Below are 25,803 nucleotides of genomic sequence, written 5' to 3'. Positions count from 1 at the left end.
TAGTAGATACGCTTCTGCTGAGGCTGTACATTTAAAGGCTGTTTTCAGGAGGGTTTTTTGGAGCCCTGTCCTCTGTTGGCTAAAGTGCTATTATTTTCCAGGACATTCTAGGAGCCAATTAGTTCATAAATGAAATCATAAGTCATTTATCTATCCAATTGTCTCCTTCCCATTAGAAGCTCATTATTTTTGGCATTCTCAGACCCACACAAAATATTAATTCATGATTACAGACATCTATCAATTGCCTCGGTTGAATGTACGATTAGTAGCTAGGAATATTTTAGGACAGGTCTTTCAGTATTATTCTTCATCTGACTTCAAATTCCAAACATAGTGCACAACTGGGGAGAGAAGGGGGAGAAGCACCTAATCTCAGTGAAGTTATATGTAAAAACGCCTTTCCAGCTTTATGAATAAGGACGAAGGCAAATATATTTGACTGTGATTTTATAGGGATATTTTTCTGAATGACACAGCACAATCTACATATTATTTTAGTTACTCATCCACAACAGAAAGATGGAGAACTTACACAAACAGTAATCTTGGGATTCAGGATCCTTGATTATTGCAATTATATATTTTGTATCAGTCCTGAGAACTGGACTTTTTATATACGCATATGTACATGTATGTGTCTGTCTTAGATATTTCTAGAGAAATTTGTCATTTAAGTGATACTTATACATAAATAGAAGTTAAAAGTTTATATACACACACGAAAGTGAAATCTATTTGATACAATAGGGAGGCATGCATGACTTACATTTCTCCCATACCTTAGGCAATTTCTCCAGGTTCTACTCCATATATCACAAATGCAAAATTTATTTCAAGATTTGATGTTAACAAAGCCACTGCTTGATGAGATAAATATTTATTCTATCTTTTTCCAAACTAGAATTTCTTTCTAAAGTTCAGAATAAGCTGAGGTCTAGGGCAAGCAAAATCTAGTTCTGATCCCAGCACAGCACCTCCATGTAAGATAAATCCTTGCTTTAAAGCGTCATAACTTGACACTTTAAAAGCTAGAACAGGCAGTTTCGACTCAGTAGTAAATACAGTTTCCTACATTGTCTTAAAAGACCACATAGTAAAGCAGTTGCATTTTTAAACAAAAATGGTGCTGTTGTAGGTGTTCTACATTTATTATTTTGAATTTTTCTCTCACTGAGGCCTAAGTTTCTGTACTCACAGCTAGTGAAACACCTGGCTTACCAAGAGACAGGAGATTACAGTAATCAGCATCAGTGAAGTACAGAAAATCTTCCTGAAAAAACTCCAAATTTACTTTCCTATGGAAGTACATGATATGTAGAAAACGTGACAGTGCATGTAACACCCAGGCTTGGACCTACCGCTACAACTCCATCAGTAGTCAGCTTGCCCTAAACTCACGCCAACCATCATCACATGAGCCTAAATCTCCATAACTAAAACCTAGAGCAAGAAGGCCTTCTCTCAGTAGATACATTCTTTCTCTAATGACTTCATTAGACTTTTGTCATGCTGCTTCTGCTGAATGCTTACCACTGCCTGTATGGATGCAGGACACATTTCACTCCAAGTAAAAAGAGCTTGCTTCCGCATCATGCACAGTTAGATCCCTACATGGGACCTACATATATACACTGGGGCTCAACTTCCACGCAATAAGCTTAGGAAGTGTTCAGCGATACTAACACCCAGGATAACGTCACTATCGCTGCTGTTTGTGCTGGGGGCTAGCAGGTTGGGATACAGAATAGAGGCCCGTGTTTGTAAAGGGCTTTCCCCAGCTTCGCATATAAGTCAAAGGGACACGCTCTTACCTGTGTGTACAAACATGTGCTTCACGTAGTTCTGCTTGGCGGTGAAAGTCTTGTTACAGAGAGTGCACTCGTAAGGCTTTTTTTCGCCCTGCCCACCTGCTGTGCTGTGGCCTGCAGATGGGGCCAGGGGCTGTGGGGCTGGCAGCTGGGCAGTAAAGGTTGACAGGCCAGGCTGGGACACTGTGACAAACTGTGTCTGTTGGCCAGCTAAGGGCTGGGGCAGGCTGAAGAGAAAAGGCTTAGGGCCACTGCCAGCAGACTGTGTGGTGAAAAGGGCAGGCAGGTAGGTGTTGCCAGCTGTGCCAATGACCTGAGTGTTGCTGGTCAGAGTCAGTGGCATCCTCAGATTGCTGGTGAGGGTTTCTGTCTGGCGTAAGTAGATCTGTGTGGTTGGCAATGGTTGGGCAACAGTTGTATTGACAGAAGGCTGCAAAGCCCCCTTTTCAGTGCTGTTATTGACTGCGAGCACTTTGCTGTCCATTTCAACGTCATTGCTTCTCTCTGGCGAGGAAGAGTTGGCATCTACATGCTGCTGCTGCTGCTGAGGCTGAGTGCCGTCAGCAGGGATGTCGGTTTGATCTGCTTGGGAAGGTTCTTGCTGCCCATCTCGGCCCAGGCCAGCCATAAACTGCTGCTCCATGGAATCGGGCTCAGTGCCAATGGAGGAACTGACTCCCGAGTCAAAACTCTCCCCTTTGGGCTCACTCTCAGTGCCTTCTGCTTGGTCAGTGTCCTCAGTGCACTCCTCAGACTCATTGCGCTCAAGGATCTGCACCCTCTGTTGGCCATAGTAGTCATAGTCATCCTCCATCTCCTGCTTAATATGGATGTTGCCCACCAGGGTTTGAATTCGGACAGGGCGTGGTTGCTTACGGCAGTGTGTGGTCTCTGGAGTGGTCGTAAGGTACCGCTCCATCTGCTGTGATCTCTCATGGATCCGGGTAATCCAGCTGGGGTCTTCCATATGATGGTCCCTGGGGAGCCCCAGGGCTGTTTCATGGTGGCTGACCACAGCCCCGCTGTAGAAGGAGCGCTCCCCACTGCCATTTTGCATGGAACAGGCATAGAGGGCTGAGTAGATCCTGTCCACACTGTGCTGCGAGTGGCTCTGCAGGTAGCCAGATTCTGTGTCAGTGCTCTGCCCCGAGGTGCCTGATTCAGGTGTTCCCCTGGGTGTCTCCTGGCCAGAATCCTGAATCACCGGGTAGACCTCCCCCACATTTTGCGAGACAATCCTTGTGCACTCATCAATCACAGTCTTGATCTGCAGGATGCTGGCAGCTGTGAGGATTTGGAGGGCCTCTGACTGCGAGACCCGCAGCACCCCGCTGTACATGAAGTCAATGAGCTTTTGCACGGATTGGACTGACACCACTGAGGGGATCTCGATGTCACTGTAGCCCAGCAGCAGCTTGTCCTGGAAGAAGGGGCTGCCAGCCGCCAGCACACAACGGTGGGCGCGTAGCATGCTCCCGTGGATGCGGACCGTCACGTCACAGAAGTGGCCACGGTTGCGCTGCTCGTTGAGGGTCTCGAGCACAGAATTGCTGAAGTTGTGAAGGTTGATGCTATGAATGCGCTCTGTCATCCCCTTGCAACTGATGTTACCTGTAGCAAAGCAGGAGACAAAGCAGAACAACAGATTGGGTCTGGTCCTCTGCAGGGCCACAGTCAAGACATTGGCTAAGGTGACTGTCCACTGGATAAACAAAACAGAATATTGTAAAAATCACACACAAAGACACTGAAAAGATGACCTCACCTTTGTTAAAGACAGAAGTAAATTTCTGTCACTCATTAGCAGTTCATATCAAGAATTTTTGGACAAAAGGAGACAAAGACAGGTGGAGCTGGCCTGAATTCCAATTGCATTCCTGGGCCTAGGGTTTCCTATCAGCTTATACGGCTTAGTGAGCCTAGAGCAAGCCAACTGTAAACACTGAGCACGTGGATTAAAGCTGGATTTTAGGCTGTCTGAATGTGGACCCAAACGAGGAAAGATCAGATTCTTACTTTAATGACACTTTACACCAAGTTGTTAGCACAAAGAGTGTATATGAAAATCTGGCCTCTATCCAGATCATGATTTTAAGGAATTTGGTTCGTGGGTTTTATGGTTCAGCCACTTGTATCAAAAAGCTGGCAGTGACTTTGTAAAATCAAAATCTGATTCAGTATTTGTGATTTTTGTCTGAAGTTGTGGTTTAGAACATTTGTTACCCAATAGTGACAAACAGTCCTCTATAGGAAACCAAAGCAAAAAGTTAACATGAGCTATCCCCTTCATTTTTAACATATCCCAGGTTCTGACTGGCACCAGAATGCCATCATATCAAAACAAATGTTCTCCTGCTGTTATTTACTTGACAGAAACTGGAAAATTACAGAAATTTTCATTAAGGAAAACTTTGTCTTCCTTTGCTGAATAATCTAAGGAACAGTTTAGAAAAGCACTAAACTGGTTTGGGTACAGACCCAACAAGTTCTTCAAAATAACTTTTACAAGTGACTGAAAAGTAACTTTTTAATTTGTCAATCCCATGTTCTCTATGTCCATCTTGCTTACTTTGGTTTTAACACTTTTTGGTTTCTCTTCCTGTTTGTTACTCATTTTTCACCTATTTAGATTTTGATGGCAGAAACTACATTTTCATCTTTAACTGTGAAAAACCTCCTGTCCTCTGAGGGCTAAATAAATAAAAACATTATTAATAATTTCTATCTCTCAGCATTTATAGTAAATGCATCACCTTGGTTCCCAAAGTGTACACACAGAAAAGTAATGCAAAAGTCACCACTGGTATTATAAGTATTTTGTTGAAAACATTCCTACCAAAGCTACAACTCCTCTTGCTGCAATTACTTGTTAATGTGTGAGAATTGAAAAGTGAAACTTGGTAGAGAAGCATGAGAAAGTTACACCAGCTTACTGTCACCATCTGTTCTAAGAGAAACATACAGAGCAAATAAACGGCATTGAAAGTGGTTTTCATACATGCCTTTTAACCTGACAGTGTCCCTTTGACTCTAGTGTAAAGGGTGCTTTACATCTCAGACATAGGCAGCAGCATGCTATACTCACTGCAATTTTCAGTAAACTGTGGAGTCCTCCCTCTCCCACCTGTTCTTTCTCATTTATCCACTCCTGTCATCTCAAGCACCCTCTATTCTGGTGCTTCAAGGAAACCACCTTGGACACAGGCGGTTATTTTAATTCTCTGAAGCATGTGATGATAAAAGGGAAGCATAAAGGTTAGGAACTGGAAACCCTGATGGGGCCAAGCTGTCTGGAGAAGTCTGATGCTAACATATGTAAAGCAGTCAGTTTCAGAAGGGTACTAACCTCTACGTGAAATCAGAGCACTGAGGGGATGCTCACATAGCAATAACAAGGGGCAAACCGCTAACAGTATCATGGAGGTTGTGAATTACATCTGTCTTGTTCATAAGCTTTGCCAGGAAACCTGAGCTTCTTTCTCTGATGAGACTGATTATAGGACTGGAAAAACATTGTCCTAGAACCTGGGAGGTATCTCACAAGGCCTTTCCTTCACAGGCATTACAGCTGTTATCACCTAAAATAATGTACAGAAGGGCATATCCCCTCCTCTTCCCCAGAGTCATTTTCCAGAGGCCTCTAGGGTGTTGCAGATGCTTCTCTTCCCAACATGTCAGATCATAGAGAATTCAAAATTAATTTAAATAAAATGTGGGAGGTCTTGTTTTGAAAGGAAGAGAACTTGGGAAAAGTTTTATGCTGCTAAGGAAATAGAAGAGTGGAAGGTTAATGATGAATAAATAACACCTTTTAAAAAACCCACTGTAGGCCATGGAAACTGGTTGTATAGCTCCCCATTTCTCTGCATTTCCCTCTGAGTGATGGTCTATCAGTATGTTAGATATACTGCTGTCAGTAAGTGCTGATCACTACCTGGTTTGCTCCTAAGAATTGCTTTACATGCAAACAGGTGTTTTAACAAGTGCTCCTGAAACAGGAAATGGCTTCTAACTTACATTCTGTTTTATCAAATGAGCTATTTGATCATAGAAAGAGATATGCAACCACCTAAACCACCTAACTCAATAAACCAAATCCCCTGCCCTGCATACTTTTTTTTTTTTTTTGGGGGGGGGGCGGGGGGCGTGGAATATTCCACATGTAGCAGAAGAATGCTATAGACAGGACTTTTGACTTGAGTAGGTGCAGAGAATCCTACCACATCCCCATGCACCTTGGTAAATAAAATTAACTGCATGAGAGGAACTCTGAAAAGTGCATCCTCAGGACCAAATCCATCTCAAAGAGATCTGATATGCATCAAGAGATGTTGATGTCCCTGGTAAAGTGAATTCTATCATTCCATTTATCCATAGATCATGAAAAGCATTATCTACAGAAAAGAGGCAGGAAAAGGTTCATCCGTAAGTTTCGGCAGCCCTTCTCAGGCCCTGCCTGTGGGGAAGAGAGAGTTACAAAGCCACAATGCGTTCAGTCACCAGCTTACTGCACACAGTCAGCTGGGGTTAATCACAGCTAATGAAAAGATTTTTTTGCGCATTCATGAGAGAGTGATATGGATAGTTCTCCTGTAGGAACTGATCTTAAATGTTGAACTCCTTGAGGTGTAGGAACTGCACTGCAAGTCACTAGATCACTTCATATAAAGCAAAGAGTAAATTCTGGTTGCTTTTGCTAAAACAAAGCTTTCCATTCAAAAAAACCTCATTTCTTTATTTCTTCAAGTGAAAGAGGAACACCTACCACTTCTTGAACTAAAAAATGACAGAACTTTACTTCTTAGGGACAAAAGAAGAGGGGTGGATGTAAGAGACATACAGCAAATGGTAAAAAAGAAGCTAAAGCAGATTTTGAGGGTATTTTCTCTAGGTCACCTTCCTTGACTTTTAACACTGAAAGCCATACCTATCCATAGTACAGACAACCAAATCTTTTGCAAGACTGTCAGAGATGCTAACACACAAAACACAGGAGTATAAAAGAACAGTAATTCTCTTTAACAAATTCCAGAGATTGGCCTAGAGCAAAATCCGCTGTCCCACGAAGCTCCTCTTTTCTCTCTGCAGAAAACCATGTCCAGATCCAAGTTTTGTGGCTGTCTCTTACTTGCATATTGCTCTAACCCAAAAGGGCCAAGGCGATGCACCCCATAGAAGGCGGGCTTATCAATGCAGGTTTGATCCTAAAGTAAATGCCACGTTCTGATAGAGAATACTAGAGCCTTGGACAAGCCAGGGAGTGTAACAGCTCTTCACAAGACACAGCTACCCACACACACACACTCACTCACTCACCCACCTACTTGGCACTGGCTCAAGAAAAAGCCTGCTGTCTTGGTCTCTTCTCAAGCCTGCCCTTCTGTTAAACTCAAGACAGTGGGAACCTTTCTGTGGAATTCAAGCAGTCTTTGTTAAGTGTGTCCCCCTCCCCGCCTTTTTTTTGTCCAGTAAACATGATGTAGAGATCCCAATGGATTCATTCTGAGAAACTCCTGTAAAATGGTTTTGTCCCCTTTCTGTGAAGCAAGTTCTGATTGGAGGGGTATTCACAAACCATATAGGAAAGAATGGGTGTGAAAATGCAAAGGCCATTCTTACCCAGATGGGCAATGAATAGGCATTTGGCCAGTTCAAAAAAAAAAAAAAAAAAAAAAGGCAGAAGAAAGAAAAGAAAAAACTCTCAGACAACTGCACAGATTATGCACATTTGCAATCCTCCTGGGATGCAATTTGAAGCTGGCATGGCCTAAAGGTGAACCATATTACTGTGCAAGTTTGAAAAAAGCTCCGTTTCCCCATATGCAAATGTACTGATTAAACTGTCAGCCTATTCACAGAAACATGCATGGAATTCATCCTAGACTAGTAAGAAGGAGCACAACATGGATGGGAAAGCGAAAAACTTTTGTTGTGTAATACATGACTGAGTGCTTAGTTTAGCATTTTCCTGAATCTCATCTACCACTCCCGCTGACTTTTATGCTATGGGTATTCAAAAGAAGGCGGATTTTACCATAAGAATGACAGTGACAGCCTCTCCATGTACAGTACCAAAGGGGAAGACAATGGCAGAAGGAAACAGCAGGCAGTGGCCTCCTGGAACATACTATAGGAAATGTGGAAGTGCTGCAGTGAGGCACAGAAGTGTGGAACAGTGTTAAAGGTGGCTTTCTATTTCCCAGAACTACCATACATGGACCTATACAAAACCAGAAAGGTATGCCCTGCAAAAGTGATTTTTTGTTTGCCAGAAACATAGAAAATGATCCTAGCAAACATGTGATGTAGTAGAGCTACAAAGATGTATGGAATACTAAAGACTGAAGATCATATGCAGATATGTTTAGGTTCTACATTTTAAAATATATTTAGTAATTTTTTTTTCTTATAGCCACTAGATGTCCCTTTCTGCAAAGCAAATGATTGCTGCTTTAATGCTTATAATTGAGAGATATCACAGAATTTGATTTTCTCTAGTGTCCTTTAAAATTACAGTACCTCAAAGCTCATCGCACTATTGCTAGAAACACAGTGACTAGCCAGCCATCACAGCTACTGTACTTCAGCAGCTCAGTGCATAGCCTTCACCTGAATCAAACTGCCTAAAGCACTGGAATCCACACTCTTTTTTGAAACTACTGAGGTCTTTCACAGGAATATCTAACAGAGTGAATCCAAAAGCTCTGTTCTGCCTTCGCACTTGAGAAGCAAAAAAATAACCATCTTACATCCTTGAGAGTTGGTAGGGTTGTGGAGACTGACATGGATTGAGTTTTTATCTGAATTTTCTGCCGAAGCAATCAGCAAATTGTTTCGCAACCCACCTCACTGATATTTAGATATATGCTAACTACAACTAGTTTGACATTACTATTCAGTTTGTCTTCCTGACAAGCTTCTCAGGCTTTGCATTGAGAAAAATACACATTCTGAGAAACAGTAGTCTTCACAATTTTACCACAAAAATGACAAATGCTTCCCTAGGTGGGAGGATATCCTGCACTAAGACAAAGATCTGTGAGTTAGAGTTGGTAGGCTCTCTTCCTACTTCTAGGGCTGTTTCTCTGTGCATCTGTAACCCAGCTGCCAGGTCCTGGGAGTCCCACAAACTGAAGTAACTTGCTGCTGCTGTAACACCACTAGAGACCAGCATCATCACCTGCTCCTTATCCGCTTTGTCTGCTGTGGAGTAGTTTTGGAAATCTCTAATCCTTGGTCTCCAAACCGTATGTTGGAGCACCACAGCCTCCTGGTTGTACCAAACAGATGCACCAGGTTCTTCAGCCAGTCATCTTGCCTATGACTCTTCTTTGTGGTGGGAACAATTTACTCAGACCACCTCTTCAGAAATTGGTTTAGTATGTTTGCAAAAAAACCAGTAATGTGGGGGATTTCATCTCCCTCCCCAGACTGTCTGTTCTCTCTCTCTCCCCTAACTCTACAGCATGAAAGTTTTCCTAGCATTTAACTCAGAAATCAGTTAATCATCCTCTCCTCCAACAAACATAGAGAACTATTGACCATCTTCCTCTTATATATTGGAAGGTGCCTCATATTTCCTCTTCAGACTTCTGTTTTCTAGAAAAAAAAATCATTTCTTCCAGTCACCCTTATTGCATATATGTTCTGAAGCCCTTCTCATTCTTATCCTCTTCTAACTTTTCTCCAGTTTGTCCCTCTTTCATTTACAGTGCAGCACCCTTCTGTAGAAAAAGTACTGTAGCTGAGTGAGCTGAATGAAATGGTTGCCTGAGATGACTGATATATAATACTTTTTAAGTACCTTATAGAATAAATAAAACAAGCAAACAAAGCCCTGTCATCAAAATAAAACCCTACAGATTTTCCTTAAAAAAGGCATTTCTCAGTAAAGAATACTTACTTTGGAATGAAAATCTCAACTCTTGTATAAATATGAGAGTTCAGTGGAAATACAGAATTTCCATCACAACGTATGAAAGATCTTGTGGCCCCACAGTTTTCACAGGAAGCTTTCTCATTTCCATGTATCTGTGTCTCCTGTTCCAAACTTAGCAGTATAACCAGGAGTACTTTCTGATTGATCCCTGATTGACCCCTCCTGATCCAGCTTTATTTTCTGCTGTTTTTGAATTAGTTACTCTAAAATAAAACTGCAAAAACTTGTATCTATTATTTCCATACACATAATCAGTCCTTCCTCAGGTTCCTACTTTCTGAGAGCAGGAATTCTCCTACTCTTAGTATATTCCAATGATGCCAGTAAGGCAGGTCTAGCCAACCCTGCTCAAACCGATTCTCCTGAATATTTGGCCTCATTTTTAAAAGGGAACTTCAAGAGGAAAAGCTTGTATGGAGCTTCAGGGACACAGAAGAACATTTGTATCCTCAGCAGGAGATCTGACCAGGAGCAGCCCTTGCTTTCTGTTGCTTTAAAGGTTTGCTGGAGTTTTCACCCAATCATCTGCTTGAACATCTTGAAAATCACTATCTCCTTCTATAATATCTATCCAAAACAAACACCAGATGACACTAAACGAATTGCCCTAACCCCACCAGATTGTTATTAGAATCAAAATATGTAGCAGTCTACATTTAACAGGAAGTACTGTATTTTTACCAGCACAACATCAATTAATGTGTCAGTAATATACTCTGTGGAAGAAAGAATCACTGCATGTTCAAAGCTGTCAAACTTCTCTAGATTCCATAGTCTAATAACTACATTTATTTGAAAGACAGAAATGCATGCACACACAAACACAACCTTATTCTCCAAGGAGCAAACTTATCAAGTAGGTGGCTAATAGGAAAGAGTTTGTTTAAACTTTGTTGAGAAGACAGGTCTTTTTGCAGACTGAGGGATGCTAAGCAAATTTCCTATGGACAATTTATTCAGTAAATAGTCCTGCCCTTTTTTAGCGTCTATCTAATGAGAAGATATCCATTTTACATATAATTGAAGACTGAACCATAGGTGTGCTGTACATAAAATTGCCCCTATATCCAGTGCACATAAAACCCCCAAAACAAGGATAAAACCCTACATTTCAACCTACATGCTTATGGAGGAGCCAATGGATCATTTTCCTACGCTTTGCCTGAAAGACTGCAGTCCATCAACACTAATCCTGTTCACTCTCAAATTTGCAGAGTGGCAACATGTGTGCTTCAGTCTGCTTCATACGTAGAACATGGAGAGCCTCACTCACCCAATTCTGCAGAAGAAATATCTGCCTTAATTAATCTTTACAAATTGTTCAGCATTACTTGGATAAAAAGCACTATAGAAATACCAAGAAACAACTCCATAGGTCTTTTCAGATTGTTTTCTCCAGGCTTACAAAAATTAAGTATTCCTCCTGCACTACTTCAGTGCCTTGATTCCTCCAACTCCTTATGGTACTCCTTATCCTACTTATAACTGTGATATACCAGGTAACAATTAGCTCCAATTCATAGTATTTTGGTGACCAAGTGTTACAGCATGTTCAATTATTTTTAAGCTAAAGAAGTACGAAGTACTCTACTTCCAGACAGGGAATTTACCTTTCATGTTCTCTTTCCAGTCTATATTCTTGCTATTTTAGGAACTTCAAAGATACTTCAGAAAAAGAGGGCACACTCTCAAAAGCCACTTTTATTCCCAGGCACATATTTGGGGTTCAGACCAATAAACCTGCACTATAAATACAGACACATATATACACATAGCCTGCTTCTCTGAATTCTCTGCTCCTCTCTCAACCCTTGTATACAGACCCTCGGTTGCTATAGCCATGCCAGGGTATCTCCCTAATGTAGACACAGATTATCTTGATGGAGGAAGTTTTTCCTGTAAGTAGCTAAGCACCTCCAAGCAACAAATACTAAACTAACAGAAGAACCACCAGAACTGCTATTACAACTGCACTAACAAGAATTTCATTGGCCTTTACAAGGGTGTTTATTCCTGTGCCCTAGACAGCTGTAACCAATTTACATTAGCAAAAAATGGTATGACCAAACACTATTCAAAAACATAAAGGGAGAAAACTGTACAACAGTCCTCTCGGAATTGGAAACAGAAAAAACCAAGTGGCCACATGATGGCACCATTTCCTAGGAAGAGAAACCAGGTGCTGCTCATCCCTCCCATCATTATGGAACATTTTAATATTCCAAATGAAAAGTGTTTTGACTGTGTTCGTTTGTTTCCAGAGAGTTCAGGCATGCTTATGCCAAGCCCTGGCAAGGCCAACTGTTTTAACTGGCTGTAAGTTTAAGGCAAATTGGCTCTTTAAAAATCTAGGTGCTTCTTTTGCTAGTTTTCATTCCCAGTGCCAGGTGCCACTACTTAGAGGGCATGCTGCACTAGGGGGTTTGTAGTAAACCTGCCCCAGAACAGGTAAGAGGTAAGACAGGCCCACGACATCCATGAAGTTACTGTATAAATGCTTTCCATTTAAAGAAAGAAGAGAGGGACACTTATTGGGAAAAAGAATAAATAAACTTTTGGGAAGATGCAGACTACCATGGTTTATTTTGCTGCTCCATAGCCCTGATCAAAAGCTTACTGTAGTCATCAAGAGCACTTCCATCTGCTTTAAGGGGCTTTTGTTAAAAGCCTAGTAGTGTATTTGGGACTGAAGACCTGTAAGGAAAGTGAACAGGGATTCCTTCTGATCATCTCACTGGGGTGGATTGCATAAATTTATGTCCTCTCTGAGAAGCATGATTTCGGGAGGAGAAAGGGCTCAAGTTGGGGGGTGGGAGCTGAGTGTGGAAGAGGAATGAATTAGAAGGATAAAAGGTTCAAATATATTAAAAAGTGTCTCCAAAACAGACAACTGCTATTCTATGAAGTCTTTCAGATTTGTCCTGTATTGTTAGGTTTTTCCCCAGGCAGAAAGACAAGGAGGAAAGCTTATCAGTTTGAGTGTAGTTAAATACAGTAAGCCTGAAAGCCTGTGGGCTTTGGGTAAAAGGAAAATACAGATTAAAACCTCTTAAGATAATTACCTGTTTAGAAGGTTTCTATTCAAGCTAGAATCCTCTACAGGGAGTGTTTGTAGCAGCCTGTTAGGAAAAGGGTGCAGTCAGAAACAGTTGGCTTTGGTGAGAGAGCTGCAGTCTACCAAAGAGCACTGTTATACCCTACATGTTTCCTGAGAAACACCTTTAAATGTGGCAGACTTTGTTGTAGTTGGAGAAATAGAAGTTGATGGGAGAAACAAGGAATAGACACAAAGTTGTAAATGCCAGTCCCTAGGACTGGGAAAAGAATTCTTTTCTCTCTTTCAGTAACCGTGTCTCAGCTCCAGTTAGAGGGAAGCTATCACATGAAAATGCTAGATTTTATTTGGTTATTTTTTCCATTTATCCTTTTTATCTGTTAGTGAAAGGGTAATTGTTAACTACTACAACTGGGTGCTTTGGTGAGTATTTCAACTTAGAAATATTGTGAGACAGATATTCATACTGTGTTAGACTGTGGCTTCTTTATCTTGAGTTTAGGGTGAGAGTGTTCAGGCCTGCTTATAATTCAGATTCAAATATCAGTGGGAAACAGAACATGCTCATGTCATGGATATCGAAGGCCACAGGGAAAATTTCTGTCCTCAGTTAGACCTCTGCAATCTCTGGGACAAACACAGATTTCCAAAATCACCTGCTTAGTTTTTGTGGGAAGAGAAATGTATGGCAGAATGCTTTAATATTACTAAATAAAGGCAATAAAAAAGAGCACAGCATTCATGGATGGCTTGACACTATCAGACCAATCTCTATCATTAAAGGTATGTTGTCAGTTCTAATACTTTTTTTCCCCCGTGAAAAAGCCTTGGAATTACATGTATACACATTGATACAGATGCTAACAGGTGATACTAATACAAGTGCATAACAATTATTTCTTGGGTTTGCCCTCAAGCGCATTCTGCCCTTTACTCAGCCAAAAACATTAGAGATAGCATCTGGGTGTTTTACTTTTGAATACAGAGTGGGCTATGCCCTGTTTTGAAACACTACATAGGATCAAAGCACAAGCTATTTCTATTAAAGTTGACATGGTTGCACACAAAGGCATGAAGCTGTGGGGAGAAGTCCCTTGCTCTGTTTTTATTTCCTCTATCATACCCCTTTTCACACAAAAATTGCTACTTTGTGTTTTTTTCTCTATCTGTGTAACATCAATAAATTACACGTTATCACTCCTATCATCTACTTATAAAGAGTCTTTCAAGATTTTTAATAGATGCACAATATCGCTACACTTATATTTTCACTGGTTAAGAACTCAAAAATAGCTGTTGTGAGATTACTCTTAATTTATACTACTTCTCTCTTGTGGGCTTTCAAGAAGAAGCATTTCACCACATGTCACAGATTGATACAGAGTATATATTGTGCATCCCAGCCAGGCAGCGATCCTTTCAGTATTTAACAAAACAAAGCTGGGATGAGTAGGGGTTCTAACATTTGTTTATCCATTTTTCCTAGGTGTTGTTAATTCCTCAAGGAGCTATTTGTGCTGACAGATTAACTAGAGATCTTGACTTCTCTTTGTCCTGCAGCTCCTGAGTGTTGCATACATGATAAGACTGGATCTCATGTTATTTTAGCCTTGTAAATGATTCTGCAAGACAATGAAAATAGGCATAGGAATATAAATAAAATGATGGCACAATGGCATTTTCCCTTTCAATAATAATATTTAGAGCACTGTGGAACCCAAATGCACAGCGCTAGCAAGAACATGCAGTTGTGCTCCACTGTTATAAACCAGGCTGTGAGGACAAATACTCTGACTAAAATGAAGGGGTTTAGTGGCACTGTGGTGGCTTACAACTGATTTTCACCTATGGAGTAGATTGAACATCACATTTCTTGTGGAAATACAATGATCTCTTCTCACATCCCATCACATGCTTTATAAACATTAGCAGGCTGTATAAATCAGTATCTTGGTTTTATGTTTCAGGTTCTCTCCCAGCACCACGTTAAGACTTCACTTCAAAACTGTTTTGAATGAAAGCGCTCTCTTTGTGCAGCCAAGAACAACAAAAGAGTTGTTTTATTTTTCTCTCCTTCAAATACTGTTCTGGCCTTACCTTGTTCTAAAGTTATTGAGTGCGATCACAGCGCAAAGATTATATGGCTACTTTACCATGGACAAGCAAGAAAAATGCAGAGAAAGTGACCATGGAAGCTCAGATGAAAAGAGCAAAAAGCTCCAATGCTACATAGATCAGTAATGAAAGAGAACATAAAGTGACCAAGTCTATTTTTACATCAGTAACTCTAAGTGTAGTTGCAACAAACGGGAACGCGCCAGCCAGTGTTTCACAAAGTGTGGGAGGTGTCTCCTTATAGCATGCACAGAACTAACCAAGAGAAGTGAGCACTGAGTTAGGCAGGGCTTTAACAACACATAGGATAAAAAGAGATGTGGATGCAGCTGCTTTTGTTTCCTTCAAGGAAGAGTCACCTCTCAAATGTTAAAAAATCTTTTCTGTTTGACTCTGCTACATGAAGTGTTCCATTGTAGATCGTATTATGGAAATGCTGCATTTAGTTTAGTCTTTGTATCCAAGTAGGACTGAGAAGATGACAGTAGTATGCATGGTTAAGACATGAAATAACAATGACCAGCACATGATAAAATCTGACACCCTTCAAGCAGATCATATGAAAAGGTAGTTCTGTCACATGCAACTTCACGATGGAGGATTATTAAAAGAAAAAAAAAGAAGAAAAGGAAGTTGGTCAGAAAGAACCTGAAAGGAAAAGATAAGGAATTAAAATCCATAGGATCAGCAGGAAGGTGGCCTGAATAATACTTTATTAGAATCAACATGCATATCCAAGGACAACAAAAACAAAAAGAAAGTAGAAAAACGCTACAATGGTTAAATAACAAGGTAAAAGAGTTCATTAAGGCTGAAAATGTATCCTTCCAAACACGGAAATCATGCCCAACTGACACTAATAGAATAGGGCATAAGCTGCAGCAGGCTAGATGTAAAACAAAGATTAGGCAGAGCAAAGAGGAAATTTAAAGAAAAACAGCTAAAGGTATAAAGACAAACACTGTAATGAAACACTCTTTAAATACATCAGAAAGAGGAAGCTTACAGGGCAATGACTGGTACCTAAGAAGAGCCTCAGATTATATAGATGGATAGATTAAATAGACAAGTAGCAGACTCGGTGGGTTAGCCAGACCACTGATGTATGAAAGCAGTAAAGTAATCAAAGAGGTTATAGAAATTGTGCAGCGGAAGTGATATTTTTGCTTAAACTTTCAGATGGAGGATGATGGGAGAAGGTAAGCTACCTCAAGGGGGAGAAGAGGAAAGCACTGTCCTGGAGAGTATTATTTAAAAAAAAAAAAAAAGTAATAGAACATCCTAATAAATTAAACAATAATAAATACTTAGAGTTGCATAGTATTCATCAAGGAATTATGAGTGAAACAGTTGAGACACTAATGCAATATATAAAGGAAGGATTTATAGGAGGACTCACAACTTTAAGCATGGCAATAAAAATCTGTGGGGGGATTCTGAAAATATGAACAGATAAACTCAGAAACACACTGCAGATGTCTTATTGGACAGTTAAAATATGTCTTGGTGGCAGAAATACCACAACAGTATCAACCCAATCACCTCAAAATTTTAAGAATGGCTTAAACCTATGAAATTTTAGAATAATAGACTTTTATCCTCTTTCCTGGTACATAGAAGGAATAGATACACTGGGGACATATCTTCAAGCTTTACCCTGAAATCATGAAAGCCAGAAACTTGAATGACTGTTTTAAATTGAATCTGAAATTATGAATGTTATCACTTCGGTCTACGAGCGAGGACAGGAAGAAAACATTAAACACCACAAGGACTGACAACCCAGCATCAAGCCAATATTATGGTCATCAATTAAGGGAATCAACATTTAAGATAATTAGACAAGATTTTCAAAAGTGTCTATGTGATTTATAAACGTGATTTATGCATCAGTGAAACTTAGGCTCCAAAGTCACAGTTGCTTTTGAAAACATACTCATTGACTTCGTAACCGAAGTACCATATGCTATTAGTCATTTCTCCTGAGAAGAAAAGCCCGAGAGACCAACCTGACAAAACTCACTTAGTGTACTGATTAGGAATATACAGACCAGTTCTAAGCAGCAGTATAATATTCTGCATCACCAGTCCTTTGGTGTATTGTGATGGCTTTTTCAACAGAGGCAGAGTGAGCTCAGCTTATAGTTTTACATACCTGTACTTGCACTCACTTCTTTGTGCCACAGGGCTCTGTACAATTCAAACAATGTATATCTGCTTCTATGAAACCACAAATCATTCCTGGCTGATATTTTTTTGATAATCTTAGATCTAAACCAACAGGTTATAGAAACCATCCATGGTTGTTAAAAAGAGAAGTATTCACTATACAGAATTTCAAATGTTCTTCAAGACAAACAGACACTAAGTCTCTTGACATCAGTATTTGAGAACTACGGATGGCCTTGTTTTAAAATTAGCTTGTTACAGAAAAGGCCTATATCTTTATTAGTATACGGACTAAAATAGATATCTAAACATACATCATTTCTTAGGTCACCAAAAGCAATCTAAAAATATTCAGCATTAGCTAACACATACCACACATAGATTAGCAAAAATACAGATGAAATTACTATTAACACATTGTCTGACTCTGAAACCAAGGAAGCTAGTAGAATCAGTACTTCTCCTCTGAGAAATAATCATAGCCACACATTTCCAGAGGTGAAAAGGGAAGGCCATAGACCATAAGTTATCCTCCTGCCACAGAAGCACAAAGAGAACATAGGAAATGTTAAAAACAAAGATGAGGCCAAACCGCCTTCAGACTCATCTAGCCTCTAAACTAGCCCCAGGCAAAGCAAACCTGTTAATTCATAAAAAGTGGATATAGGACCCCCCTAGCTGCTCAAGAAAATGAAAAGCCAGAGTTTCCATCCTTACTCTTAATGATCTGTGGAGTTTAGAAAATTGCAAGGTACAGAATTCCCTCTCTGCCTTTCCCCATTATTCTGTAAGGCTATCATGCTAGGAAAATTAGACTTTAGGAGGAGAGAAAAAAAAAGAAAAAGGACTGGCTCAAAGTTCTCATCCTGTGAAAGTTAAAAAATGTTGGATTCAGACCAAGTCAGCCACATCACTTGAGCATGTATGGACAAAGGGTTCAGATCTGGTCCATCACCATAAGTGTTTATAAAGTGCATTCTATTTAACACATAAAAGCTCCCTGTCCCCTCATGAAAAAATAGTTTTAAAAAGTCCTCCCTCTTCTCAACTTCTTGCCAGTGATTGTTTCATGTTTTTTTTTTTTTTTAATTGTCCATGCCTCACTTTCCTTCTCGACTTTCACTCCCTATCAGAGTCTCGGACCTCTTTTAAGGATTCTGTATTCTCTAAAAATCATAAAAATCACTTCAGCATTTTTCCCAATGATTGTCCAACCTGCCTCTCAGTCCTATGAAAACTCTGCTAAGATGCTGCTTTTCCCTTGCCTGGAACAAATTCCTTCACAGATGGACCATCCAATGTCTAAGAATAACTCTTTCAACTATCAACAGAGACAAAGAGATTCAGTTGCACTGTTCCCATGGGATTCCTTTGAGTTTGGACACATCTGTTAAAATGCATATATCACAGCCTGAATGAAGTTTTTGCCTGATTGTATCTCTGAGCACTTGTGGAAGTTTCTGTCAAAATGATCTTATCTCTTGGCACTCCCAAAACGTAAGTCTATATAGTTATGGATGACTTCTGAAGAGCTCCTGCATTAGGTGGCCTATAAAGACCAAATCAATTTAGACAGAGGCAGTCCTGACGACTTCCTTCCCTCTCAGCAAAATTTTTGGAAGCTTTACCTGAGCAAGTTCACCCTTCAAGCCTAAGACACTACCAATATTACATGTCATCTATCTGTAAGCAAGAAAACATGTGGGAAGTTGCAAACAGCACTGCCTATACCTCACCTTTGCTTCTTTGAAACCTTTCCAGAACCTGTGCCTCCATATTTGTCTTTGTAGCTTCTTGCACAAATTCCTTTCTATTGGGTAAGCAGCTACATCTGTTTGTGACAGCTGACTAGCTAGAGATATAACTCATATGGAGCTCTATCAGCTCCCTCTATGATATAATTGCAAATCAATTTGAAGTGGTGCTTATTATCTGCCAAGCCCTACACGAAACCAGTTACCTCAGGAAGCACTTCTTCCTCTAACCTGCATCTCCAATTGCATTGTGTGAGCTAGGATCCCCCAAAACTGAAAAGGATGGCAATTGGACACAATACATCCTAGGTTCTGGACTTTGCTTCGAGGATTCATTCGCGCTGGAAATACATCATAATATTCAGATGCAAAAATCTAAGTCCTACAAGAGTCAGAAGGAATGCAATTTCATTGCATTGGGAATAAATGGCAGCAGAAACAGCATGCAGAATACACTACATTGCAGGATTAAGTCCTAAAAAGAGCTGTGTGTGACACATGAATTTACTCAGACTTTTTTGCTAACTACTCATTTCACTAAGACTAGCATTCAGACTACTGCCTAGACTTTCTTCACCTCTGCCTTTTACAGCTGAGGAGCAGGTAGCTATTCTAGAGTTTTTATTTCCTATGCTTGGAAAAAGTATTTTTATCTGAATCATTCCAAAAGCATCCTGATTTTTTAAAATAGATTGCTTATGAATATTTCTCATAATAAATATGTGGTGTTGCTTTCTGCCAAGCACCAGTGATTGCGCATGCAAAATGGTCAGTGAAGATTTCAAATGGATTTGAATAGGTGGTCCATAAAATCCAAGTCTTTCTTCCAGATACATGAATAAGAGCTCATGGAACCATCTTGCACATCAGTACATTTTGCCAAGAATTTAAATAACTTACAGGCTGACTTGTGCTGGGTGTTTCTGATACTCAGCATCAAACTATTCTGCTCAAACTTCTTGTGTAATACTAGTTTCTAAGTATCTTTAGATTATTTACTGTCCTCTAGAAAGCACTTCATTGGAATGAAACATCTCCTTTCGAAAATGAAATATGATCTGCCCGGCCAGAGAGGTAGAGGCAGTATTGTGGTCTGGGCAAGGGAGGAGAAGCAGTATTGCAGTGTCTGGAAGGCAGAAGGATAGGAAGTGCTGCTGGTCCAAAGTAAAGCACCATCACAGGTCCAAAAGGTGAGGGGAAAAAGATGTGGCAATGCAGCTCTGAGAGGAGGGGAGGGGAGGGGCAAAGGTAGGGATTTTCAGGTGCAAGGAAAGAACCAGTCCGAATGGCAAGAAAGGCAGAAGGTAAGGAGAAGTTGGTAATGGCAAGAAAGTCCACTTTAAAACATTGGGAGGCACAGATATTAATCTCTCAGGTCAACTAATGTGATCTAGCACTAGGGACTGAGGCAATTAAAAAAAAACCATACATGAAACAATAGATAGCTATAGTAAATATGCAGACATAAACTTATCATACCTCATTTTTATTTCATGTGAAAAACTGGTAGTGCTATTTTGCATGTATGTGCCAAGCACTGATTATATGAATACTGCTCTAAACAAATACAGCCTGATAAAGATTATAACCTACTATAAATAATAGGAGTTTTTTCCATTGGTTTCAAAGCATATAGAATCAGCTGACAGAGATCAACCCCACAACAGGCTTTAACATTTTTTTAATTTTTGTATCACTCTAACTGTATTTTGGGAATTAATTTTTAACACTTACTGAAAAATAAGTGTTCATTTGTCTTGAAAATGTTATTAAACTTCTTTTCTAAAAAACTAACTTCAGTGTGAAAGGAGTATCTGATATGGGTTTGCAATTTTTTATTCACATTTGTATTATAGGTTTAGTAATGGAAGTTGATTTGTGGACATTAAAATCTTTGGAGTCTAAAAGACTCTGCTTGTCCACAGAACAGATAGAGCATGAAAAGCGGCAGGCTCCACTTCCCAAACCACCTTCTGCCAATATTCCTCACCCTTTATCTTGGCCACCTCAAAAAGCAAAAGCAGGAGTTCATTCTCTGAGTTCCCTACAATCCTGCTGGCCTCTGTCCTAAGGTTGCTTTCATGACTTTCCATTTGTCCTGTCAAAAAACATCAGTGTGAGGTTTCAAATCCCATTTGCTAATGAACTCTTTCATCTTTATGAATGGGATAAAGAGATTCTTTGTTTGAAAATAAGGATTATTTTTTCCTGTTGTTCTGCTCATTTTTGCATCTTTTCACAAGCTTCATGTTTTCAGAAAACATTGCAAGACAAAACTGTACCCTGGTTTGAACAAAGAGTCTGAAATCTCAAATTTGAAGGGAATTCTTGTATAGACTAAACTGCATGGTGCCTGCTGCTCTATCGTTTCACATCCCTTTCTCCTCTCCCCCAATCACCAGGTGAGATTTAGGAAATTTTCCCCAATGTTTTTATCAGTTCTATAAAAATCAAGATCTCTAGAAGAAGCTCATAATGAATAAAGTCAGAAGCCAGCAGGAATGAATTGCAGCTAAAGTGATTTTGATAGTGATGATCCTTATAACCCGGCTGCTTCCAAGCTTGGCCCTGAGGCAGGATTTTTAAATTAAAAAAAGAAAAGGATATACATAATTTTTAATCTGATTTTTTATTGTCATGCCCTGATTTTTTTATAGGCCTCTGCAAAGTCTAGTTGGCTTCTGAGCTCTTGAAACCTGGCATCATCATCTTTCTTTCTCCTTTTCCCCCTTGTAGGTTTTACAGAATCCTGAAACCAGCTCAAAGCAGGTAAACTATATACTCTAAAACCAGTAAATGATAAGGCTGACATCACCCTCTGTGTCCCTGCCCAAGAGACTTCCAGGTAGGGAACACTGTGAAATGATAATGTTTTGAAGAGCTGACAGGGTAAATTCTGACTTTCCAAAATCCAGTTTTAATCATTTCCTTCCTTGTTTTTGTTTTTTTGGGGCAAAATAGAAAAGAACCTTTTTTTAAAAGGCCAATTAACTGTGCTGAGTAATCTTAAAAAGTGAATGCACTGAAAGCAAGGGCCCTAAGCTGGTATGGCCACATGGGCCTCCAGAAATCTTCCAGATCTCCTGTAGGTTAAATCTCATCCGCTCTCCAGGAGCGCTCCCCTTTTTCTTGGTGGAAATCCTTTCTAACCCTGGCTGTCAGGGCCAGACACTTGCTTTCTCCCACTTCAATAAGACATGGATTGAAAATCCTAGTCAGTGGATATGCTTGGGTAATGAGAAGCATGACTACCTGTACAAGAGTAACTACAGTGCTAGCTGGAAAAATATATGTTTGAGGGCTCTTATATTATTTCTTAAGAAGTAGGAGCAGCCAGCAACCTGACCCAAGGGCACACTCGCTGGTTCCTCTGGCTGACTGCATTATCGTGACCTCAACAGAAAACACTATTTCAGAGGTAATTCCCATAGAAGGGAAAAGGTAAATCCTGGGGAAGTCTTGCTTGTGTCACTGTGCAAAGAACATGCAACTAGCTCGAAAACCTTGTCTGCTATCAGGAACGTATTTTTAAGAAGCCCAGAGCAACTCAGCACTGTGTTGGTGTACTCACAATCAGATGACCCTGTGTGTGCGTGCAGGTTTGTTGGTGAATGTGGTGAGTGGACGAGGGCCGGGCTCAGAGACGCAACAGCTTCAAGGTTCAGGCAGGGAAGGCCCGGCTTGGCGCTGCATGCACCCGTCTGAGTAATCTCATTCTCCTCAGACGCCTTCTGGTTTTCAGCTGTCTTGAGTTTCTTCCTGAAAACAAACAAAGAGACCTTTGAAGGGACTGACTGCGTATTTGGGAAAAGGCATTTTTAGAATCTGTTAAAGATAACTTTCTCTCCCCTCCTCCTCCTTTTCCCTTACAGGGAGGGAGGCAGAGAAGACTCTCCTCCATGCCTCTTGTTTGGAAACAAGCTGCTCCTTGTTTTGACTCTGATGCAATGGCCCCAAGACTGTATTACAGCAAATAGGCCAAGCACGAAGATCCTCATTCTGCCCCTACCGATGACATATAAAATGAAACTCGTCCCAGTGGTTTAGACAGTCGGAGCTCCATTTGACAAATATTAACAAAGGCTGTAGCATTCTGAATAGAAAGAGTTATACAGAAATGTAATAGATTTGTCTGAAAAACAAACAAATATGGAAGTTTCCAGTTCAACACAAATCACAGCAAAGACTCGTTTTGTAGAGGAAAGCACTGAAGTAATTTTGAGGTGCAGAGGTCATCAAAGTAAAGAATTAAGATTTGGAGCCTGAAACAAGTGATTATGAGCACGACGCACACTAGCTATCCATGCCTTTCTATCTCCCGAACCTTAGAGCATTTTGTAAACACAAAGAATTAAGCCTCCGAAGAGTAATAAGCAGGTAGTGATCACCGCCTCCATTTCACAGATGCAGAAACTGAGGCAAAACAGAGGGAAACGACGGGCTTCCAGTCACAGAGCAAACCTCTGCATGGAAAAGGCAAGAGCAGACATCTCCTCATTGCTTCTCCTCTGTTTAAAACTCCCCCAAAATGCTCTGTGCGTTGCTCTCCCAAGCAGGTAGCTGCTGAGCTTAAGCCACAGCCTCTCGCCTCAGGCACTGCTGCCCAGCCGCTGCGCTCTGCTAAGTTCCTGGCAGCTCCTCTCACGTGCCAGGGGCCAGGGCAACGCTGGTGAAAACGCACAGGAGCCAAGGAGGCTTGAGTGGCACAAATAAAATCCAGTTATCTCCTGCTGGCCCCTGCCATTAGCAGTGATGGGTGATTTGGGGGGAGCAGGGAGCCTTCCTCAAGGTGGCTCCTCGTGTGACATGCAGTTTGGGGGACGCATTTGGCTGCAGCAAGGCCCACGCTGCAGCACAGGCACCGCTAAAGGCAGCGCCCAGCCAAGGGGGGCGACCCCCGCTGGCTTGACCCAGGATCCCCTCGTCCTGCAAAGCCCCTCTCGAAGCACATTAATTTGCCTCTGGAAAGGGCCGAACTGGCCGCCCCGGGGGCCCCTGCCGCCACACCGCGGCCCCAAGCAGTGGGGCAGAGCCCCACGCCTCCTGCAGCCCCCGCTTCCCCAAATCCCACCGCCAGCCGCTTGCGAAAGCGCAGCCACCAACACCAGCAAAACACAACTTATTTGAGGACCGGTCCAGCCTTTGACTTAATTTTTAAACAACACGATCTTAAAGAATGAAAGAAAACCCCGTGGAGCAGGTCGAGGAGGGGAGGAAGCCGGACGGCCACCCGGGTAGGGGTGCAGCGCCCCCGGCCCGGCCCGGCGCCGGCACCCTCGGCCGTTACATAAGGGGGTTACGTAAGGGCGGCCGGGCCGTGCCGGGCCCCGCCGCCATTTCCCGGCGGCCGCCGGCGGGGGGCAGCAGCCGTCCGAGGGGCCGGGCCCGGCGCGGCCCGGCCCGGCGGGGCGCGGGGAAATGGTCGTCCGCGGCGGAGGTGTCGGCGGTAGCGCCTCGGTGAATTGTCTCCTCGGCCGGAAAATGAAAGCTCCGGAGGAAAAGAAAAGGAAAGAAAAGAAAAAAAGTAGTTAAACGGGCCAAAAAGAATCCCACCCCCGAAACCTAGCTCCTCCAGCTAACTACCCACAGCCCAGACAAGACTGAAAAAGCGAAGAAAAAGGGGGGAGCTGGGGGGAGGGGAAGGCAAGCACCGTGTGAAGAAACCCGCACGCGCACGGCGAGGCCAGGCGAAGTCTGGGAGCTGGCACCAGCTGGGGGCCCGGTCCCACTCGAGGTTGCGGGGCTGCTGGCACCTGCCTTGGACTGGGCCCTGCGAACCCCCTGAACTCCCCAAAACACACAAAACCGCTTTTTTTATTACTTCCCACTGCCCTGTTTCTTCTTCTGAACAGGCTGCTCAGGGGTGTTGCAGGGGAGTTTCTCGGTGACTCGGAGCTGATTTAGGCTCATGTTGTTCAGCTCCAGAGTGCTGGCAGCTCTGACGCATATTGGATTATTGGGGCTGCAAGTCCCCAAAGCAGACCTGTAATGGGAGAGAGGGTACTGTCTCCTGCATTTTCCACATAGATAATCAATGTGCTCAAAATATACTGGGCCAAAATCTGATCTCATTTAAATCAAAAGAAATATGGGATGACTGAATTAGTCTTACTTAAAGTTGTACAGATATAGCTAAGGGCTAAACTGATCTACTCAATTTTAAATTGAAGAAAAATCAAACAACTTAAAAGCATGTATTTTTTCTGAAAAGTAAATACAGCATCTCAAGACTGCAAGCTCTGGCACCGTTTAGTCTGTTCCCCATCCTGTCATTTGGATCCCTCTCTTGCTATGTCGGTGAGGATGCATGAGATGCACAGTTCATACCTGCGGATGTATTTGTTAAAGCATACAGATTGCATATGGTTTACTCACAAGCGTCTGTGTAGATCTTCAGAGTACTAACCCTGGTCACTTCCACTATACACCTTCGCACATCCCCTTTCCAGACCTTATGACTTTTACATATGCACCCAAACTACACTGGATCCTGTGGGGAGTATGTGTCCAAAGCAGTGCTTTGAAGTGCTCTAAAAAGCTCTGCTACCCGAGAAGCTTTCAGGTGGCACCACTCCTTGTCCAGGCAGCAAAGGACATGGAGGGTTAGACACTGGATGCGTGCAGTAATAAAGAACTTCCTTGTCTCTGGAAACTGAACTGCCATATCTAATGTCTGTTTTTAGCTCCGAGTTAACTCAAGTTATATCCTGCCTTTGACTCAAGCCCTGTCCACACACAAAACTGCTTCCTTGAGGCAGGACAGTGTTTCCATTTGCGGGGGCTCAAGTCTGCATGGACACAACTTGTCAGCTGTTATCACAGCCCCAGCATGTTGTTAGACCAAGCACTGGCCTGAGCTTTATTTCACAGTGTGGCTGATCCTGCTTGCGCATCCCAGGCCTTCAGATCTCATTAGAGGCACAGGTTGAAAATATTTTAACTACAGGTAGTGACACCAGC

General features: G+C 41.7%; 1 protein-coding gene across 16 annotated transcripts in view; it reads right to left on the bottom strand.

Moving 5' to 3' along the window:
• ZBTB20 (zinc finger and BTB domain containing 20) overlaps positions 1-25,803 on the bottom strand; it is a 518,459-nt gene that overhangs the window by 30,964 nt on the left and 461,692 nt on the right. For all 16 annotated transcript variants that reach the window (XM_064520252.1, XM_064520247.1, XM_064520270.1 and 13 more), the window contains 2 exons: positions 22,415-22,602; positions 1,815-3,422 (listed from right to left, as the gene is read on the bottom strand). In XM_064520252.1, coding sequence (XP_064376322.1) covers positions 1,815-3,402 — 1,588 coding nt within the window. In that variant the 5' untranslated portion in view covers positions 3,403-3,422; positions 22,415-22,602. The remainder of the gene's footprint in view (positions 1-1,814; positions 3,423-22,414; positions 22,603-25,803) is intronic.

The sequence above is a fragment of the Dromaius novaehollandiae genome, chromosome 1 (genome assembly GCF_036370855.1).
Source record: "Dromaius novaehollandiae isolate bDroNov1 chromosome 1, bDroNov1.hap1, whole genome shotgun sequence".
NCBI classification, from domain to species: domain Eukaryota; kingdom Metazoa; phylum Chordata; class Aves; order Casuariiformes; family Dromaiidae; genus Dromaius; species Dromaius novaehollandiae.
This window is presented reverse-complemented; position numbering and strand designations above follow the sequence as displayed.